Source organism: Natrix helvetica (assembly GCF_964273705.1).
Source record: "Natrix helvetica genome assembly, chromosome: 10".
NCBI classification, from domain to species: Eukaryota; Metazoa; Chordata; class Lepidosauria; order Squamata; family Natricidae; genus Natrix; species Natrix helvetica.
In genome coordinates this window covers 13,503,291-13,525,790 of record NC_138561.1, presented here as the reverse complement: position 1 = coordinate 13,525,790, position 22,500 = coordinate 13,503,291, and the positions used below count along the sequence as shown (strand labels likewise).

Below are 22,500 nucleotides of genomic sequence, written 5' to 3'. Positions count from 1 at the left end.
TGTTCATGGGACATTTTTTATGGAAATGTCAAAAAAATGAAATAATAATGAATTCTGGATTTGATGACTAAAAAAAGAATGGACTAAGGAATTTTGTAATATTGAAGAGGTAAGAGGGACAATGAGTTTCTTTATAATTGTTGAAAAGATGTTTGGAACTTGCTTATTTTTTCTGATTCTTGTTTCTTTAAATATCTTTCTTTTCTCTTTTACTTGATTTTTCTCTCTACTTTTGCATGTGTGTGTTGATAGGGACATGTTTGAGAGGAATATGTTCTGAAAAAAGTGTTTGAAACAAATAGATTATGTACAGGCTTGAGCTAAGGTTCAATTCCTCATCCTCTCACATTGCATATGAGATGTTGAAGAATACTGGTTAATTTTTTAAAAAAACCCTTATGAAAGAAAGACAAAACAAAAACAAGATTTTCATTACATTCAGTTATTTATTTATTTGTCGCTTCTCACTTTATTATGAGTCAATGACATCAAGGTGAGACTGATGGATCACCAGGGAAGTCGATGACCCAAATAATCCACAAAGGTCCCGTTGTCCTCTTCACAAAGCTTGGACAACACAGCCATGATGCCTTGAGTGCTCTCTTCCACGCTGATTTCCGGCTGTCACAGAAAAAAGGATGTCATGAAGTTTAGAGAATGGATCCTGCCCAGCCCAGAACCCTCCCATCAGCAGATCAGCAGAATGCAGTTCCTGTCAATCCTGAATGAGGCCATTTTGAGACTTCAGTGCTGACACCCTGGAGCCGAGGGATAGGGAGGGGGGAATAGAAATAGTTGGGGCATTATAGTCAAAACAAAATACTTTCTCTTGGGAACCAAGGACATTCCAGCAGGTGTTCAGAAGGAGGGGACCGATGTCACCTAGCAACTGGACTCTATCCTGATTGGGCCATGTGACTGGTTGTTTTTGGAAAGTGACAAACCTTTACTTTTAGTTAGGTGAAATGTAGGGGAATATTCAGTGTCGGTTTTCACCAGCCTGTGCCAATATGACATATCCAATAAACTTATTCTTTGAGGAATCAACCAGCCTCAGAGTTTCGTTTGCTATGGGTATGTTACTTGGAGCCCTGGGAGTTGGACCTCTTGACTATAAATATAAATATAAATATAGTCAAGAGAAGGATTCTAATATAGAGAAGGATTTGTATTAAAACAGGCCAATCTCATTTTGGCTTATGAAGGTACAGTGTAAAAGCCCAGCCCCTATGGTGGGTGATGATGCAAAGCATCATGTAAATCCCTAAACGTGGGTTAGTTAAGTTGACCATGGATGAGCAGGCCTTGGAAGTTGCAGATACTAAGTCGTTAATATTACTTCTAACATTTGTAAAGAGGAACTCTTATTATTTGCTTTTCTATGTGAATCTTCCCCCGTTATGATTTTCGAAAGAAATGTGTCAACCCTGCTTTGAATCTCATGTATGACATGGACTGAGTCCTTCTCATTTCGTATATAAGCATATGTTTTCCTGCAGAAAGAGTGCTCTGCAAATAGGGAGAATCACCATTGGAAGGGATTCAAACATGAGAAGGTCTGATTTAGTAGATTTCCTTTTAAGAGAAAATGGATTTTAACTTTTATAGGGGAAGATTGTTCAGTTTGCTGAGTTAAAATGTCTGTTCCTTCACTGTCTTTACACCTCATTCAATGCTCTAATTCAACATGTAGTGTAACTTTAACAGAAGTGCTTGATGTGTCTATTTTTATACTAGCACATTATTTCATCAACCAAAGCACTAAAGAGCCAAAAAATCAAAATACCAAAACTTTCAGGGACATCATTAAGTTGTTCATATGTGAGGGACCCTTAATGCTCTCTGAGGTTGGTTGTTTTCTTGAAGACATTTCATTCCCAAACTAGGTAACGTCATCAGTGTCCTGGTGTTCCCTAATTTGGTAATGAAATGTTTGCAAGAAAACAAACAAGCTCATAGACCACCAAGGACCCTCATTTCAACCTTGATCTACAAATATTCTTCCTTATCATTCATATGTCTTTGAAAATGTCTATCTATGTTGATTCATAGATAAGTATGAATGTGTTACATCTTTTCTCATGTCATAAGGAGTCCCTGGTGCTCTCTGAGCTTGGTTGTTTTCTTGTAGACGTTTTCATTACCCAAACTAGGTAACATCATCAATGTTAATCATCTGTTCCGGGGAACAACATCACTAGCACTGATGATGTTACTTAGTTGGGTAACAAAACGTCTACAAGAAAACAACCAAATTCAGAGAGGACCAAGAACCCCACAATTCAACCCTGAATTGCAAATATTCTCCTTTATTAGTTTTCCATGCCAAAAAGAAAAACTTACAATTGGGTTCTGAGTAGCATTAACTACTCCAGGGTTTATGGCGACACTCATGATGCCATCGGCTGAATATCCAAGAGACTGGCACTTGATCGGCATGTTCAGAGCAGCCTGCAAGAGTGGGGGGGGGAAGAACTATGAGGGGGAAATGCACTGAAGGAAAAAAGGGAAGGATACGGTGGAGATAAACAGTACACGCAGGATATTATATTGTATATTAAAGGTTACACAGGGCTGGAAAGGCCTGTGAAGCACACCAACTGAAGAATTCCTTGAGGTCACACAAAGGAACAAATCTGTATCCTATTTATTCTCTCCCAAAGGTGCTTTTTCAGGTGGCAACGGGACTTTCATGGTTTTTCCTTCCACTTCCCATCCAAGAAGCTTCTTCAGTTCCGAATGGATAGGGAGGAATGGAAGGAAGGCTTGGTGGGGTCATGTGACCATGAAGTCATGTGACGGGAGGATCAAAAGACAGAAACTCCCTGCTGGAACAGGGCTGGACCCCCCACCCCCGTTTTTGGTCTAGCAGGCCTCAGGGAAGCCAGCTGGGAGTAAGAATGTACCCCCCATCCCTCCGTTTCCAGAGAACCTGTAGTAAAAAAAAATGCTTAAAAAGGGAAAAAAAAGTTCCATAGATCAGCTGTGTGACGTGTGTTCATGGGAACTTTTTTTTTTTAGGTTTTTTTACTACCTGTTCTGGGAGCCAGTAGCATTTTTTACTACCGGTTCAGGTTGCAAAATGTTTGCAATTCATCCCTGGTCCAAGTGCTTCAACGTCCCTCTAAAAGGATGCAAATGACCAGCTCTCTGCAAGGAATATAAATCCTTCCATTCCCCACCATCCAGTCAGATCTGAAGAAGCTTCAGATTTTTGGCTTATGAAGGTACAGTGTAAAAGCCCAGCCCCTATATTGGGTGATGATGCAAAGTATTGAATAAATCTCTAAATTTGAGTTAGTTAAGTTGACCATGGATGAGCAGGCCTTGTGAGTTGCAGATATTAAACTCATACACCACCAAGGATCCTCATTTGTCCTGCAAGTATTCTCCTTTATTGGTTTTCCATGCCGAAAAGAAAAACTTACAATTGGGTTCTGAGTAGTATTAACTACTCCAGGGTGCATGGCGACACTCATGATGCCATCGGCTGAATATTCAAGAGACTGGCACTTTGTCAGCATGTTCAGAGCAGCCTGCAAGAGGGGGGGGGAGAAGTATGAGGTTAAAATGCACTGAAGGAAAAAAGGGAAGGATACGGTGGAGATAAACAGTACACGCAGGATATTATATTGTATATTATAGGTTACACACAGCTGGAAAGGCCTAAGAGGCATAAGAACTGAAGAATTCCTTGAGGTCACACAAAGGAACAAATCTGTAACTTAATTATTCTCTTCCAAAGGTGCTTTTTCAGGAGGAAACTGGACTTCCTTGTTTTTTCTTCAAAACATTTTGCTTCTCATCCAAGAAGCTACTTCAGCTCTGACTGGATGGAAGGATTTATATTCCTTGCAGTCCTTGAAGTCCAAGTACTTCAACAGCCCTGTAAAAGGAGGCAAATGACCAGCTGTCTGCAAGGAATATAAATCCCTCCATTTTCACCATCCAGTCAGATCTGAAGAAGCTTCTTGGCTGAATACATTCAAAAAGAAAAACATCAGATGGGGTGGGAATTTGTTCTGGTTTATAGAGTAAATTCAGTATATGCTAGAACACATAACGTACCCAGGGAGGTACATATTAAATTTCTCAGAAAGACCACAAGAGATGAGATTCTGAGTGCACAAAGGGGGCAAGTGTTGAAATATCAAGATAGAGAAATAACCATTCTGACACAGAACCCCAAGAAAGTGAGAGAGAAAAGAAAAAACTATTTGCAATTAGTGAAGAAGTTATACCAGAAGGGGATGTGGTTCAGATGGCTGATGCCTGAAGGTATGTTAATATTCTGGGAGGACACAAGAGTTAGAATTAATACAACCATAGAGGCTCAGGCCTTTATGGAAAAAAATAAAGCACTCCTAGATAAACCTGATGATCCTACACCAGACATACAAGAGACGGGAGGGGCCGGAGCCCTGCTGCCGGGGGGAGAAGGGGCAATACCAAGAAAACTCAGATCACAAAAATGAATAAGGAAGTCGGTTTGATATAAATTGATTGAAATTATTATCTGAATTTACATGCTGACAAATAATTCATAATTCATTTGTTTAAATGAATACTATGAGTACGGGGGGCGGGGACACCTTCTACATATTGTAACTGCCAAAATTTGTAACCCATTCCAATACCCCTTTCCCTTTTATTTTCTTAAAAACCAATAAAATTTTGTTTAAAAAAAAACAAAAAAAAGAAATGACGAGTACCCGGGGAAAATTTTCATGTCAAAATACATTGAGCACCAAATTTGATGAGTTTCAAAGCAGTTGAGTACCAAGGTACCAATGTAGCTGCGTTTGGCAAATAAGTATTTATACCACGCCAAGGCAAACATTCCCACGGCTATATTTTTTCATATTGTTCTTGATGAGTTGTTGACTTTTATACAATAAATGGAAACGGTAACATTTGGGTAGTACCAAAAACAACCTATTCAAGGCACTTCTTTCTTTTCTAAATCTCAGTCCTTACAATTCTCAAAAATATGAATGAAATTTCTTTTTCAAAGAATCCTTTCTCACTGAATTTGAACCAAGTTCTTGTGAGGAAGAGCTCAAAAGTGGAAGGGAGCACTTCAATGCAAGAAGTCTACATCCAAATTGGGGAAAGTGCTTGTAGAAGAGCACAGACGAGAGCAATAGAGCATCATTGCTGACCCAGAGCTGGGACACCACACAGGGTTGCATCACAGGAATGGATTAATATGCATGTTTAGGGACACAGAAGCATGGGCAAATGCCCTCATGGATGGAAAGGGAGGTCCCAATACCTGCAGACAGGTCCATATAGAAAACTCATGAGGTACCTTAGAGCAGCGGTATCCAATTACTTGATATCGGTCAAAATTAGACATAAGTTCAATTGAGGCTACAAAGCTGGACATGTTAATGATGGCCGCCTTGCTGGTGCTCAGCCCTTGGCATGGGCTTCTCCGGGCTGCCTTCTTCAGCAGGGGTAGGAATGCCTTGTAGAGAGAAGAACAAAGAAGGAGCTGCAGTTATATGTAGGAAAAGGAGCAGTGCAATGACAGGGAAAGGTCTTCCATCTCCTCCAAGGGGACCTTCATAGACTTATCCTAATCTGAGCACAGCCAGGAAAACTCCTATGTTCCAACACTTCCTAAAAGGGAGCATCCACCCCTAATGTGTCAACCTGTTCCCAAATCTATGAACAATTTCTACTTCATTCTTTTGAGGCACTGCAGTGTTTCCATGCCCTCGTGTTATATATAATTCAATGGCTCAATCTTTTTTCTTTGATTAAAGCAGTCTTCCTTGCATTGTTCATCAATGAACCTGACTCATCAGCAAAGGACCAATGGTATTGACGGAATAGACTCTCATCATATCCTTTGCATTTTCTGTTTGCAGATTGTTGAAGTTCCAAATGCCAGCGTTGTTGTATAGGAGGGTCAGGCCACCTTCTCCCACACATTTCTCCACTTCTTTCTGAGCAGCTTGGATGCTTTCAGGTTTAGTAACATCTAAAGAAAAAACAAGGTTATTGCAACAGCTGCAACATGAAGTTCTGTAATTGCAAGGCAAAGAGCTTCCTGAAACCACAGATTTTGGTGTCTCTTGATGCCACTAACTACCTTCAACATTCAAAAGAAGAACTTTTATGATCTCACAGGTTGATCTAGTCTCTCTCTCGGCTCTGAACTGACACCCACAGAGGGCTAAAGTCAGATGATCCTTACAGATCATCTAAATCTTGGCTTTATAACCAAAAGCTACTGCACAAACTCTGCAGTATCTTTTGACTCTGTTTCTTCAACTCTCAAAAACTGCCCAACAATTGAATCAATTGCATTGAGATGGATGACAATAGAAATTGAATAAAACAATTAAAATGCAAAGATACATGTGAGGTCTTCCTATGAACTAACATAAAGTCTAACTAATATAAAGTTTGTCTGCTGGGCAAGCAGATTCCATCAGTTTTCTGACTGTTGGAACAGTTTGGAGTTCAACTCTGGGAGTTGAAGTCCACATATCTTAAAGCTGCTCATTTTGGCAAACGTTCTTATGTACAATCTCCTTCCTTTCTCAAAGCAGAGAGATGCAGATGTTGCCTTATGTCAGAAGCCCATGAATGGAGCATCTTTATCTCACTGCCCACCTCTTGGAAATGGGGAGCAGTTCATCTTCTTTGAACTGAGGGTCACACAACACTCTACGCCAACTCAAAGAAAGCACAGTGAACCAAACCACAACCACCAACAACAACTGAGATTATTGCTTAATCATCTGATCATATCAACAGTATATGTATTACGTCTTTTAACACCAAAGCTGCACTTTCTCTAAAGGGAGCACTCTTTAACAGCAAATATTTACCACGAGACCTCGTTATTCAAAATATTCCCTGGAGAAAGCAGTTCTAACATGTGGAAGCATGTAAGTTACATTCTTTTCCCTCTAAGGAGCTGACATTCATGAAACCAACCAATGATATTTACAGCTTTGATCAGTTCCAAGAATAACTTTCAATTGGTTACTCTGGACTTTCCTCTACTACCAAATCTGTCGCATTTTCACATGGCTCTTGAAACTTACCTAATTGCAACACCACCAGATTCGGATATCTGCAAACCATCTCTCTTAGCTCCTGGAGGAGGAAAAACAAAGATCTTAGATTTTTCTGTGAGTTAAAATTCACAGATAACGATATGAGCTGGATGCCACAGAAGATAATCTGAAAAGTAGGAACGTGATTTCTCTGTCATTAAATGTGGAACATCTCTGACTGAACAAAACAAAACAAATTAAATTAAGGCTTGATGCAAGTTAGTATCTTAGTCCATTCAACTTAACCCAACCATGTATTGCTCCCCCCAAAATCTTCCTCACTCTACTGCAGATCCAAAGCTTTTTAAATGGAACCCCTCACTATGAGATTAATGGTCCTGAATTAACCCTTGAACTCTGAGTCTTATTTTGTAAAATAGCAGACAATGTTTATCTGGACAATTAGGAGGAAAAAAGTCCATTAGGAGGAAGCAACTTGATCTACTCACATTTTGTTTTCTAGGGATGCAATACATGAAACAGAATATTTATGAGGTGGCTTGCCCATGGGAAAGGATAAACAAATCATAGAGAACTGTAATGAATTTTGTTGACATGATTTAGATTTAATTACATCTTCTTTTCTTTTCTTTTTTTTCTTTTTTTTTTCAAGAAGTTTTATTGGTTTTTTTAAAAACATTTATGCGGAAAAGGGTAAGTGGAATAGTTACAAATTTTGGCAGTTGCAAGTATGGCAGACGCCCCCTCCCTCCAGACTCCTAGGTTACATCAAAATATCAAACCTTATTACATAGTCATAAAAAAAATCAGCATATTAATTCTAGAAGAAATACTTTTCAATCAGTTTATATAATTATAATATATAGTCTAGTTGTAAATTCATTAATACTTTCGGTCTGTTTATAACATTGTGGTTTTCTTATTTATTTTTGTGATCTGAGCTTTCTTGGTGTTGCCCCTTCACCCCCCGCTGGCAGAGCTCCGGCCCCTCCCGTGTCCTGTATAACCGTTGTAGTGTCATCTGTTTTTTCTAGGTTCGCTTTGTTTTTTTCCATAAAGGCCTGTGCCTCTATGGGTGTGTTGATTCTGATTCTTGTCTCCTCCCAGAATATCAGCATACCTTCAGGCATCAACCATCTAAACCACACCCCCTTCTGGTATAATTTATTCGCCAATTGCGAATAGCTTTTCCTTTTTTCCCTAATTTTTTTGGGAATCTGCTTTAGAATGGTTATCTCCCTATCGTGGTATGTCAGTGTTTGCCCCCTTTGTACACCCAGAATTTCATCTCTTGTGGTTTTCCTAAGAAATTTAATATGAACCTCCCTGGGTACATTATGTGTTCTGGCATATGCTGAATTCACTCTATAAGCTAGATCTATCTCCCATTCCATCTGCTGTTTATCTTTGTGTATGTATTCAGCTAAAATGTTAGTCATAATGTCCCTTATATTTTCCCCATCTGCTTCTATTACATTTTGAAATCTAAGATAAAAGGACATTCTTTCAAACTCTGCTTTCATTTGTTGGATGTCAAGTTCTTTGTTCCCCTTCTGTAAGGCCTCTACCCCCCCCTCGCCTCCACCACCCCACCCTCCACAAGGTCCAGTCTCTGTGAGTTCTTAAAGATTTGGGCTTGATTCTGTTTAATTTCATCTTTCATTTCCCTTAACTGTTTCTTAATTTCCTCCTGGCCTTGTAAAATTTGTTGAAGCATTTGTTGGAAGTCTATCTCTGTAGTCTTGGGTTGCATCAGTTCTGATATCTTTGACTGTGTAGCTGGACTAGACGTTGCAGACGTTGGAGCAGAAGTAGCAAAGCCAGGCTTTCCAGGAGGTGGTCTTTTTGGAGACATGGTTTATGAAGCAAGGAGATCAGTCAAAGTAGAGACTGGGCAGCTGGAGAGGTAGAGCAGGCAGGCGAGTTCAGAAGGCAGAGGATTCAAACAGATGGGGGTTTCTTTAGTCACTCTAGCAGTAGATGAAAGTTTTTTTCTCCAAAGAGTTCAGAAAGTAGCAATCCACAAGAAATTCCTCTGGGTGACTCGGAGACAAAGACCGGAAGCCTGAATTTTAAAGGTGGAGTCAGGTTTCACAGTTCATGAAGACAACGGAAGTGTGCCATCTTGCCCTGCCAGCTTTGGGCTCAGAGGCATAGTAAAATTTTTAAAAGTTCAAAAAGTTCTCAGTTCATCCATTAGTTCTGGAGCTAGGTCGAATGAAAATCACTTTTATAGGGGTGAGGCATCATTAGTTGGCTCTCCCCCCTCCTCCTCTCTGGGGATGGAAGGAAAGTCTTTTCAAGCCGCTTGTCCAAGGGAGGGGGGGAAATCCCCCTCCCTCTAGCCGCACCTCTAGCAGGGATCCGAAAGTTTAACTTTTTAAAAGTGCTGAAAAGTTCATCAATTCAAAAGCGAAGGAATGCAGAAAGGAAGCCTCTCACCATACTGCCGCTGCTTCGTTCGGAAGTGTGTTCTCCGATCGGCATGGGGCGAGACGCGTGCGCACGCACGTCCTCCAAAACTGCTCCCCGATGCCTAGAACGAAGCGGAGGAGCCCCCGCCAGCCGCCGCCGACGCCAGGACCCTCCGCGAGCCGTTCCTTCGGCAAGACGCCCCTCCAAGGCGTCTTGTGCCCCCCCAGAAGCGGGGGAAGCCCACCGGGAGAGCTGGAGCAGGCAGCGATCTGCCTGTCGCCGTAGCCGCCGGAACCGGAAGCTCATTACATCTTCTTTTCACTGCCTCATTTACCTCTTGCACTATGCCTTAGTTTATGCTGCTTCCTATTTTCCTCTACTTAACTTTATTCCTCTGCTTTGAATGGCATTGTTTTTTTAATAAACCAATTTTTGGGTTGATTATAAGAAAAACTATGCTATAGAGATGAAAAAACCAATGGGGATTATACAGTGAAACAAATTAATACGTTATTTACAAAATTAATACACTAATACATAATAACCCCAATAGAATTTAAGGAAAGGGAAATAAGAAAAGGGGAACTCTATCCTGTTTAAACAGAATGAATTCCATCTGCATTTTACTGCCTGCTGCAAAAGGAAAAAAATATAATTGGAGTGTAAACATACGTGGATCAGAATATTGCTGAGATGTTTAAAGTGAAAGGTTGATATTCATCCTCAGTTCAAACCCTGAACCACTATTTCCAATCTATTCTGTGCTAACTCACTCTTACCTTGGTTTCTTCTCCCTCCAGGTCCAGGGTTGTAGCAAAGACCCATTTGGGTGGAGAAGGCAGCTCCAGAAACCTCTTCACCAGACCCAGGCCGATCCCCCGATCGGATCCTGTCACCAGAACGCTGAAAACGCAGAAATCAACTGGCCGTGCCATCTCTTCAGGACTGCAGCTGCTGCTTCCAACTTGCTCAATTGTTTGTTTCAAATGCCTCTTTTCACTGTGGGCGGTAACATTGTAATGAATGAACAACACCCATCTTTAGATCTTTTGAGAATTCCATTTATTATTAAATTAGTTTGCTGTTTTTTGTAATAACTAAATTAGCCAGCTAGAGTCATTGGGAGTTGACAGCCAACAAATTTATTAATAAATACTATTCCTCAAAAGATCTAAAGATGTCTCACCTTAATGTCATTGACTCATAATAAAGGCAGAAGCAACAAATAAATAACTGAATGTCATGAAAAACTTGGTTTCCCTTTCTCTTTCTTTCAGAAGGACTTTTAAAAAAAATTAACCAGTATTCTTCAGTGCCTCATATGAAATGTGATAGGATGAGGCATAATTAGTGGTGGGTCCTACCGGTTCAGACCGGTTTGGCTGAACCATTAGTAGCTTGGCAGGCTGGGTCCCTGGAACTGGTAGCGACCCACACCTGCCACGCCCCATGTCATGAAAATCTTGTTTTTGTTTTCTCTTTCTTTCAGAAGGGTTTTATTAAAAAAAATTAACCAGTATTCTTCAATGCCTCATATGCAATGTGAGAAGATGATTAATTGAACTTTATATCAAACCTGTACATAATCTATTAGTTTCAAACACTTTTTTCAGACCTATCCCTCTCAAACATACCCCTATAAATATATGCAAATCCACAAACACACACACACACAAAAGTAGAGAAAAAAATCAAGTAAAAGAGAGAAGAAAGATAATTAAAGAAACAAAAATAAGCAACTTCCAAACATCTTTTCAACAATCAAAAAGAAACTCATTGTCCCTCTTACCTCTTCAATATTACAAAATCCCTTAGTCCATTCTTTTTTTAGTCATCAAATCCAGAATTCATTATTATTTCATTTTTTTGCCATTTCCATCAAAAATGTCCACCACAGTCTTTATAAAATTACTTACTCTTTTGTCCTTACTCAGACAGCTGAGTTTTCCCATTTCTGCCACACTTGCTATTTTCGCACTCCATTCCTCTACTGTGGGTGTTTCAGTATTGATCCATCCTTGTGCATGTTACAACTCGCCATCCTCACGCTGGTGTTTTTGGCTTAAAGCGTGGCCGGAGCTGCCGTCTTTCTATAAATCTTGGGGGGGGGGGGTGGAGTGCTGGCTTTGTTTCAGTAAGTGTATAGATTGGATGTGTGGCTGTATCATGATTGGTAGATTGGTGCTGATTGGTGCTGGTTGTGTGTCCGTTGTTGTTTCGTGTTGTAACGGCGTGGGTGGTGGGTGGGGCTCGTTTGTTGATTAGGGCTGATTTCCAGATGTCTGGTAGGCGGGAGGTATCGTCATGTTTATTCATGTTGTGGGGGTGTTTCTCTATTTTGATAGCTTCCATAATTATTCTCTTGTTGAAGAGTTACCTGCGGGATCGCATCCTCCCACATACATCCCTGCGGCCAATTCGCTCTCACAGGGAGGGCCTTCTCCTGGTGCCGTCCACGAGGCAATGCCAACGGGCGACACCGAGGAGTAGGGCCTTCTCTGTGATGGGCCCAACCCTCTGGAATGACCTCCCCCCCGACATTAGAACTACTACTGACCTCCGCTCCTTCCGACAGAAACTGAAGACACACCTGTTCCGACTGGCTGGTTTGGCATAATTTATAACGTCTACCTCCTGGCATACACATTCTTACTGGTTTTTAGAGGGATAGTGTTTTAAACTTAACCTGATATGACATTGGGATTTTAAACTTTTGTATCAATTTATTTATTTAGCTGTACAGTTTGGCACATTTTATCCTCCTCTCATACATGTATTTATGTAGTTATTACTATGTTTTAATCTTTTGATGCGGACTGTACACCACCCCGAGTCCCTTTCGGGATAGGGGGCGGTATATAAACGCCAATAAATAAATAAAATAAATAAATAATAAAAGTGTTCAGTTTTGGAGATTAACCTGGTTCCTTCAACATTAATTTCATGTCCTGTAGCTTTAGGGTGCTGGAAAAGGGAGGAAGTTTTTTCTTTTTTTCTTACTGCTTTCTTGTGTTTTGCGATGCATGCATTTATTCTCCTGTTTGTTTGTCCTATCTATATTGCAGGGCATATTTTTCATGGTATTTCGTAGACTCCTTGGTTTTCTAGCTGGATTTTTCTTTGGGGTTTCTTAAGATGTTGGCTATTTTTTGGTTAGTGTTGAAGGCTGTCTTGATATTGTGTTTGTGGAGAATTTTGCTGAGTTTATGTGTGGTTCCTTTGATGTAAGGGAGGAGGGTGATGCCGTTGTCCTGTTCTGTGTCTCGGTTTTTGCGGAGAGTCTCCCTTTGGATTAGATTGGTAATTGTTTTTCTTTGGAATCCGTTGGAGATTAATATGTTTGTGAGAGTGTGTAATTCAGTTTTCAGGTGGTCTTTGTTGACTAGGCATTTGGTTCTGGAGATGAGGGTCTTGGCTATAGAGTTGATCTGTGCAGGGTGCTGCTGGGATTGTCCGTTTAAGTAGCCGTTGGTGTGGGTTTTTTTTTCCAGTAGATGGTAGTGTCCTAGGGAGCCATTAGGATTTTTGTAGATTAGGATGTCCAGAAAGGGAAGTTGTTTGTTTGTTTCTATTTCCATAGTGAATTGTATTTTGGAATGTAGGCTGTTGAGATGTGTGAGGAAGTTGTCCAGTTTTTCTTTCCCGTGTGGTCAAATCACGAAAGTGTCATCAACATATCTGAGGCAGAGTTTGGCTTTGTGTTCAGATTTATCTAAGGCGTTAGTTTGAACACAAACCCAAACTCTGGTTTAGATATGTTGATGACACTTTCATGGTTTGGCCACATTGTTTTGTTTTTGTAGATTTTCACGGTTGGAGGTATGCTGGTCTTGTTGTATTCGGGTCATTTCCCATGTAAGATTGAGATTGTCTTGGCAATGTTTTGGCGAGGTCTCACTCGCCATCTTCAGGCTGGTGTTTTTGGCTTCGTGTTTGTGTGAGTTTGTGTGAGTTTTATATACATACCTGTCCCTGAAATGCCCTGCAAATAATCTTCGGACACTCCTTCCAGGTAGAAACAAGGAATGTTGTTTCATTTGAACTTTGAATCTGGTCGTTGTTTTAAGGCCCCTTCTAGGCTGGGCGTTTCTAGAAAGAAAATATGCAAACACAGAGTTCTTTTGCGGACACCAAACTACAGTTTAGGTAGTGAAATCATTTTTCCCTGACTTCCAGAGCTTTTTAAACATGCCAAAGACTGCTGTCTTATGGTCTCCTTATGGGGAGCCACTGTATGGAGCACTTTGGGGCAACCCTGGTCCTGTCCTTGCTCCAGAGAGAAATTATGGGGAACTTACCTGTTCGCCAGCTCCTCTTTCCATGCAGGCATCAGTTATGTCTTCAATTTGTCATGGATTCACCCAAAATCACAAATCCTGTCAGGTATGTTGATGCTGTGGATGGAAGTGAGGACCACAAGTATCTTCTTAGGTAATATATCTTTCCCTCTTATTCTGCTGATTACTCTTTTGATTAAAAGAAGTAACGCTGCTCTTGAAGGCAGGCTATTAAGGTTTTTTAACAGTTCTAAAAGTGGGTGTGTCACGTTCCTTATTATTGTCCCTCCAATGAAAGGAAGAGATCTTCGAAGAACATTTCCCAAGAAGATGGGGAGCAGAAGCTGCAGCTCACGGAGAGATGGCAATGTCAGTGAATTTCTGCATTTTCAGTGTTCTGGTGACAGGATCCATTCGGGGGATCGATCTGGGTCTGGTGAAGAGGTTTCTGGAGCTGCCTTCTCCACCCAAATGGGTCTTTGCTACAACCCTTGAAGTTTTATTTTTGCATACGTAACAGTATTTGCAAAAAAAAAAAAAACAATTATTTCATGGGATAGTGTTTTTACAGGCCTGCCAGGTTATTAAAAAGACCCTGAAACACATTTTCATGTGCATGAGATGTAGAATGATTAAAATACACGTTTCTTCACTTTTGTGTCCTCAAGGAATGTTTTTGTTGCATTCGGGTGTGTCTCATAGGCTTTCCTGTGGAAGTTCAATAGCTCAGTGGTTAAGACACTGGGCTTGTTAGCCTGAAAACAGGTGGCCCAGGTTTGAGATCCGAGTGTCATGCAATAGGGTAAGCTCCTGTCCTCTCCTCAGCTCCTACCAACCTAGCATTTGAAAGTATGCAAATAATAAATAAATAGTGGGAAAGTAAAAGTGCTCTGTTAAAGTAACAGTGCTCAGTGGGAAAGTAACAGTGGTCTGTGATGTCATGCTAGCCACATGACCACGGAAATGTCTTCGGACAGTGCTGGCTCAAGGCCTTGAAAGTGAGTACTCACTTTTGTTGGCAGCACTTTAGACATTAATGGCCGTGTGTTGCGTTATTTTGAGGGGACAGCACATTTACACTTTATACAAGCTGTATACTCACTATATAAGGACACGATGTATCAAAGGCTGGAAACCTTGTGGACATTTTTGGTGGAAATGGCAAAAAATTGAAATTATAATGAATTCTGGATTTGATGACTAAAAAAAGAATGGACTAAGGGATTTTGTAATATTGAAGAGGTAAAAGGCACAATGGGTTTCTTCATAATTGTTGAAAAGATGTTTGGAACTTGCTTATTGTTTTCTGATTTTTGTTTTATTACTTATACTATGTCTTTTCTCTTTTGCTTGATATTTTTTCTCTACTTTTGTATGTGTGTGTGTGTGTATTTGCATATGTGTGTTTATAGGGACATGTTTGAGAGGAATCTGTTCTGAAAAAGTGTTTGAAACTAATAGATTATGTACAGGGTTGAGCTGTTAAATTCCTCATCCTCTCACATCCCATATGAGGCATTGAAGAATACGGTTTAACTTAAAAAAAAATTCTTGTTAAAGAAAGAGAAAAGAAAACCAAGATTTGCATGACATTCAGTTATTTATTTATTTATTTGTTGCTTCTCACTTTGTTATGAGCCAATGACATCAAGGTGAGACCGATGGATCACCAGGGAAGTCGATGACCCAAATAATCCACAAAGGTTCCGTTGTCCTCTTCACAAAGCTTGGACAACACAGCCATGATGCCTTGAGTGCTCTCTTCCACGCTGATTTCCGGCTGTCACAGAAAAAAGGATCACATGAAGTTTAGAGAATGGATCCTGCCCAGCCCAGAACCCTCCCATCAGCAGATCAGCAGAATGCAGTCCCTGTCAATCCTGAAGCTGCCCTGAATGAGGCCATTTTGAGTCTTCAGTGCTGACACACTGACAGGGGTAGGGAGGGGGGAATAGAGATAGTTGGGGTATTATAGTCAAAACAAAATACTTTCTCTTGGAAACCAAGGACATTTCAGCAGCTGTTCGGAAGGAGGGGACTGATGTCACCTAACAACTGGACTCTATCCTGATTGGGCCATGTGACTGGTTGTTTTGGGGAAATGACAAACTTTTACTTTTAATTAGGTGAAAAGCATGGGAATATTCAGAGTCGGTTTTCACCAGCCTCTGCCAATATGAAATAACCAATAAACTTATTCTTTGAGGAATCAACTTGCCTCAGAGTTTTGTTTGCTATGGGTATGTTACATGGAGTCCTGACAGTTGGACTTTGGTAACTTTAACAGAAGTGGTTGATGTGTCTATTTTTATACTAGCACATTATTTCATCAAACAAAGCACTAAAGAACAAAAAAATCAAAATACCAAAACTTTCAGGGACTCAGCATTAAGTCGTTCATATGTGAGGGACCCTTAATGCTCTCTGAGGTTGGTTGTTTTCTTGAAGACATTTCATTCCCAAACTAGGTAACGTCATCAGTGTCCTGGTGTTCCCTAATTTGGTAATGAAATGTTTGCAAGAAAACAAACAAGCTCATAGGCCACCAAGGACCCTCATTTCAACCTTGATCTACAAATATTCTTCCTTATCATTCATATGTCTTTGAAAATGTCTATCTATGTTGATTCATAGATAAGTATGAATGTGTTATATCTTTTCTCATGTCATAAGGAGTCCTTGGTGCTCTCTGAGAGTGGTTGTTTTTTTGTAGAAGTTTTCATTACCCAAACATTATCAACATCATCAATGTTAATCATCCATGCCAGGGAACAACATCACTAGCACTGATGATGTTACTTAGTTGGGTAACGAAACGTCTACAAGAAAACAACCAAATTCAGAGACCATCAAGGACCCCTCAATTCAACCCTGAATTGCAAATATTCTCTTTTATTGGTTTTCCGTGCCTCCCAAAAAACTTACAACTGGACTGTGAGTAGTATTAACTAATCCAGGGTGCATGGCGACACTCATGATGCCATCGGCTGAATATCCAAGAGACTGGCACTTGGTCAGCATGTTTAAAGCAGCCTGCAAGAGTGAGGGGGGAAAGAACTATGAGGTTAAAATGCACTGAAGGAAAAAAGGGAAGGATACGGTGGAGATAAACAGTACACGCAAGTTATTATATTGTGTATTATAGGTTACATGCGGCTGGAAAAGCCAATGAGGCATAACAACTGAAGAATTCCTTACGGTCACACAAAGGAACAAATCTGTATCTTAATTATTCTGTCCCAAATGCGCTTTTTCAGGAAGAAACTGGACTTTCTTGTTTTTTCTTTCAAGACGTTTCACTTCCCATCCAAGAAGCTTTTTCAGATCTGACTGGATAGTGGGGAATGGAAGGATTTATATTCCTTGCAGACAGTCCAAGTGCTTCAACAGCCCTCTAAAAGGAGGCAAATGACCAGCTGTCTGCAAGGAATATAAATCCTTCCATTCCCCACCATCCAGTCAGATCTGAAGAAGCTTCTTGGATGGGAAGCGAAACGTCTTCAAAGAAAAAACAAGAAAGACCAGTTGCCTCCTGAAAAAGCACCCTTGGGACATCCACAACCTGGATGACGGAGAATCTCTACAGACTTCATTATTCTGCATCTCAGGCAAGTAAAATCTGTGTCAGGGTCTGCTTAATAACCTGTTTGGCCTGTCAAAACAATTTCCCATTAAATACAATGGTACCTCGGTTAATCATGATGAATGGCAAAGAGTTCCCTTTAGGACTAATGTGGTGAGTCACAAAGCAGCTGACACCAACACATTCTAGCTTGTGCATTGAGTACCAAACAAACGAGTATTGGGACAACATTTTCATGTCAAAATACATTGAGCATCAAATTTGATGAGTTTCAAAGCAGTTGAGTACCAAGGTACCAATGTAGCTGCGTTTGGCAAATATGTATTTATACCACGCCAAGGCAAACATCCTACTGCTATATTTTTTTTATATTGTTCTTGATGAGTTGTTGACTTTCATACAATGAATGAAAAGGGTAACATTTGGATAGTGCCAAAAACCACCTGTTCAAGTTACTTTTTTCTTTTCTGTATCTCAGAAAAGGTAACTCATTGTCAAAAATAAATGAAATTTCCTTTTCAGAGAATCCTTTCCCACTGAATTTGAACCAAGTTCTTGTGAGGAAGAGCTCAAAAGTGGAAGGGAGCACTTCAATGCAAGAAGTCTACATCCAAATTGGGGAAAGTGCTTGTAGAAGAGCACAGACGAGAGCAATAGAGCATCATTGCTGACCCAGAGTTGGGACACCACAGAGAGTTGCATCTCAGCAATGGATTAATATGCATGTTTAGGGACACAGAAGCACGGGCAGATACCCTCATGGATGGAAAGGGAGGTCCCAATACCTGCAGACAGGTCCATATAGAAAACTCATGAGGTACCTTAGAGCAGCGGTATCCAAATAATGGATGCTCATGCCAAGAAGGTAGGAGTTCAATTGAGCCGCCAATACTGGACATGTTAATAATAGCCGCCTTGCTGGTGCTCAGCCGTTGACATGGGCTTCTCTGGGCTGCCTTCTTCAGCAGGGGTAGGAATGCCTTGTCGAGAGAAGAACAGAGAAGGAGATGCAGTTATATGTAGGAAAAAGAGCTGTACAGTGATAGGGAAAGGTCTTCTGTTTTCTTCTCCAACGGGACCTTCATAGAGTTCTCCAAGACCTACATAGCCTTATTTTAATCTGAGCACAGCCAGGAAAACTTCTGTTTCAACACTCCCTAAAAGGGAGCATCCACCCCTAATGTGTCAACCTGTTCTGAAATCAATGTACAATTTCTACTTTGTTGTTATGAGGCACTACAGTCTTACTGTGCCTTCATGTTATACTGAATTCAATGTCTCAATCTTTTTTTCTTTAATTAAAACTGTCTTCCTTGCATTGAAAGGTGTTTTGTTCATAAACAAACCTGACTCATCAGCAAAGGACCAATGGTATTGACGGAATAAACTCTCATCATATCCTTGGCATTTTCTGTTTGCAGATTGTTGAAGTTCCAAATGCCAGCATTGTTGTATAGGAGGGTCAGGCCACCTTCTCCAACACATTTCTGCACTTCTTTCTGAGCAGCTTGGATGGTTTCAGGTTTAGTAACATCTAAGGAAAAAACATTGAACATTGTTTTTTTGAACATTGAACATAACATCTAAGGAAAAAAACATTGGAACCTCAGCAAGATGAAGTTCTGCAATTGCAAGGCAAAGAGCTTCCTGAAACCACAGATCTTGGTGTCTCTTCATGCCACTAACCACCTGCAACGTTCAAAGGAAGAACTTTTATGATCTCACAGGTTGATCTAGTCTCTCTCTCGGCTCTGAACTGACGCCTGCAGAGGGCTAAAGTCAGACGGTCTTTACACATCATATCCAAATCATGGCTTTACAACCAAAAGCTACTGCACAAACTCACAACTGACTCTGTTCCTGTAACAGTCAAACCCTGACCTACAATTAAATTCAACCTTTATTGCCAATGCACAACAAGTGTACAATGAGATTGGCTGAGCCTCCCTTAATGCACCCCCAACATAAATACAGATCAATAACTCACAGTGAAAGAAGGAAGATCCCTAACCCAGAAATCATGCTAACAACACACACAATCCTCTATACATATATGTGCTTACATTACAGTATAATATATTGCACCAAGATGAACATGTTGCATTGGCCCTGCACGTCTGTCATACTGCATACTTATGACGTTATATTGTCTTCAGGAGTCCGACAGCCCACGGATAGAAGCCGTTCATCAGCTTTTTCATACGACTGTCTATGCTTCTGTATCTCCTACCAGATGGTAACAGAGTAAAGAAGGGCTGACCAGGGTGTACAATTGAATCAATTGCATTGAGATGGGCGACTGTAGAAATTGAATAAAATAATTAAAATACAAAGATACACATGAAGTCTTCCTGAACCCTGTGAACTAATATAAAGTCTAACTAATATAAGGTTTGTGTGCTAAAATCATCCAAGGCAACCAGATTCCATCCATTTACTGAGAGTTGGAACTGTTTGGAGTTTAGCTCCGGGAGTTGAAGTCCACATATCTTAAAGCTGCTCATTTTGATAAATATATAGTCTCCTTCCCTTCTCTTTTTTTTTTTCCAAGAAGTTTTATTGGTTTTTTTAAAACATTTATGCGGAAAAGGGTAAGTGGAATGGTTACAAATTTTGGCAGTTGCAAGTGTGGCAGACGCCCCCTCCCTCCAGACTCCTAGGTTACATCAAAATATCAAACCTTAATACATAATCATAAAAAATCAGCATATTAATTCTAGAAAAAATAATTTTCAATCAGTTTATATAGTTATAATATATAGTCTAGTTATAAATTCATTATTACTTTCGGTCTGTTTATAACATTGTGGTTTTCTTATTTATTTTTGTGATCTGAGCTTTCTTGGTGTTGCCCCTTCACCCCCCGCTGGCAGAGCTCCGGCCCCTCCCGTGTCCTGTATGACCGTTGTAGTGTCTTCTGTTTTTTCTAGGTTCGCTTTATTTTTTTCCATAAAGGCCTGTGCCTCTATGGGTGTGTTGATTCTGATTCTTGTCTCCTCCCAGAATATCAGCATACCTTCAGGCATCAACCATCTAAACCACACCCCCTTCTGGTATAATTTATTCGCCAATTGCGAATAGCTTTTCCTTTTTTCCCTAATTTTTTTTGGGAATCTGCTTCAGAATGGTTATCTCCCTGTCGTGGTATGTCAGTGTTTGCCCCCTTTGTACACCCAGAATTTCATCTCTTGTGGTTTTCCTAAGGAATTTAATATGAACCTCCCTGGGTACATTATGTGTTCTGGCATATGCTGAATTCACTCTATAGGCTAGGTCTATCTCCCATTCCATCTGCTGTTTATCTTTGTGTATGTATTCAGCTAAAATATTAGTCATAATGTCCCTTATATTTTCCCCATCTGCTTCTATTACATTTTGAAATCTAAGATAAAAGGACATTCTCTCAAACTCTGTTTTCATTTGTTGGATGTCGAGTTCTTTGTTCCCCTTCTGTAAAGCCTCTACCCCCCTTTCGCCTCCGCCACCCCACCCTCCACAAGGTCCAGTCTCTGTGAGTTCTTAAAGATTTGGGCTTGATTCTCTTTAATTTCATCTTTCATTTCCCTTAACTGTTTCTTAATTTCCTCCTGGCCCTGTAAAATTTGTTGAAGCATTTGTTGAAAGTCTATCTCTGTAGTCTTGGGTTGCATCAGTTCTGTTATCTTTGACTGTGTAGCTGGACTAGACGTTGCAGACGTTGGGGCAGAAGTAGCAAAGCCAGGCTTTCCAGGAGGTGGTCTTTTTGGAGACATGGTTTATGAAGCAAGGAGATCAGTCAGAGTAGAAACTGGGCAGCTGTAGAAGTAGAGCAGGCAGGCGAATTCAGAAGGCAGAGGATCCAAACAGGTGGGAGTTTCTTTAGTCACTCTAGCGATAGATGAAAGTTTTTTCTCCAAAGAGTTCAGAAAATAACAATCCACAAGAGATTCCTCTGGGTGACTCGGAGACAAAGACCGGAAGCCTGAATTTTAAAGGTGGAGTCAGGTTTCACAGTTCATGAAGACAACGGAAGTGTGCCATCTTGCCCTGCCAGCTTTGGGCTCAGAGGCATAATAAAAATTTTAAAGTTCAGAAAGTTCTCAGTTCACCCATAAGTTCTGGAGCTAAGTCCAATGAAAGTCACTTTTATGGGGGTGAGGCATCATTAGTTGGCTCTCCCCCCTCCTCCTTCCCCTGGGGGTGAAAGCAAAATCTTCTCAAGCCGCTTGTCCAAGGGAGGGGGGGAAATCCCCCTCCCTCTAGCCGCACCTCTAGCAAGGATCCGAAAGTTTAACTTTTTAAAAGTGCTGAAAAGTCCATCAATTCAAAAGAAGAGGGAATGAAGAAAGGAAGCCTCTCACCATACTGCCGCTGCTTCGTTCAAGAGTGCGTTCTCCGATCGGCATGGAGCGAGACGCACGCGCGCCCTCCAAAACTGCTCCCCGATGCCTAGAACGAAGCGGAGAAGCCCCCGCCAGCCGCCGCCGACGCCAGGACCCTCCGCGAGCCGTTCCCTCGGCAGGACGCCTCTCCGGGGCGTCCTGTGCCCCCCCAGAAGCGGGGGAAGCCCACCGGGAGAGCGGGAGCAGGCAAAGGCTTGCCTGTCGCCGTAGCCGCCGGAACCGGAAGAGTCTCCTTCCCTTCTCAAAGCAGAGAGGTGCAGGAGTTACCGTATGTCAGATGGCCATAAATGGAGTTTTATCTGGCAGTTGACTTCTTGAAAGGGGGAGCAGTTCGTCTTCTTTGAACCGAGGATCACACAACAATCTATGCCAACTCAAAGAAACCACAGTGAACCAAACCACAACCACCACGAACAACAACTGAGATTATTGATTAATCATTTGATCATATCAACAGTATACTGTATGTGTGAAGTCTTTCAACACCAAAGCTGCACATTCTGTAAAGGGAACACCCTTTAACAGCAAACATTTACCACGAGCCCTCATTATTCAAAATATTCCCTGGAGAAAGCAGTTCTAACATAAGGAGGCATGTAAGTTACATTCTTTTCTCTCTGAGGAGCTGACTTTCATGAAACCAACCAATGATATTTACAGCTTTGATCAATTCCAAGAATAACTTTCAATTGGTTACTCTGAAATTTCCTCTACTACCAAATCTGTCCCATTTTCACATGGCTCTTGAAACTTACCTAATTGCAACACTACCAGATTCGGATATCTGCAAACCATCTCTCTTAGCT

The 22,500-nt window shown here is 40.8% G+C and overlaps 2 protein-coding genes across 2 annotated transcripts in view; both read right to left on the bottom strand.

The window, feature by feature from the left end:
• Nucleotides 1-336: 336 nt before the first annotated feature.
• On the bottom strand, nucleotides 337-11,506 carry LOC309397264 (C-signal-like). The gene is made up of 8 exons (XM_081963124.1): nucleotides 11,369-11,506; nucleotides 10,232-10,451; nucleotides 7,065-7,116; nucleotides 5,802-5,989; nucleotides 5,312-5,470; nucleotides 3,429-3,536; nucleotides 2,344-2,451; nucleotides 337-621 (listed from the first exon to the last, which is right to left on the bottom strand). Exons 2-8 carry the CDS (start codon nucleotides 10,385-10,387, stop codon nucleotides 508-510), a joined length of 885 nt encoding a protein of 294 aa, XP_081819250.1. The 5' UTR covers nucleotides 10,388-10,451; nucleotides 11,369-11,506; the 3' UTR covers nucleotides 337-507.
• Nucleotides 11,507-15,310: 3,804 nt separating this feature from the next.
• LOC309397263 (uncharacterized protein) overlaps nucleotides 15,311-22,500 on the bottom strand; it is a 9,940-nt gene continuing 2,750 nt past the window's right edge. Inside the window, 5 exon segments of the mRNA XM_081963123.1 lie at nucleotides 15,311-15,509; nucleotides 16,655-16,762; nucleotides 18,134-18,292; nucleotides 18,659-18,846; nucleotides 22,450-22,500. The exon segment at nucleotides 22,450-22,500 is cut by the window's right edge and continues 1 nt beyond it. Of these exon segments, the coding sequence (XP_081819249.1) occupies nucleotides 15,396-15,509; nucleotides 16,655-16,762; nucleotides 18,134-18,292; nucleotides 18,659-18,846; nucleotides 22,450-22,500 (620 nt within the window). The 3' untranslated portion in view covers nucleotides 15,311-15,395.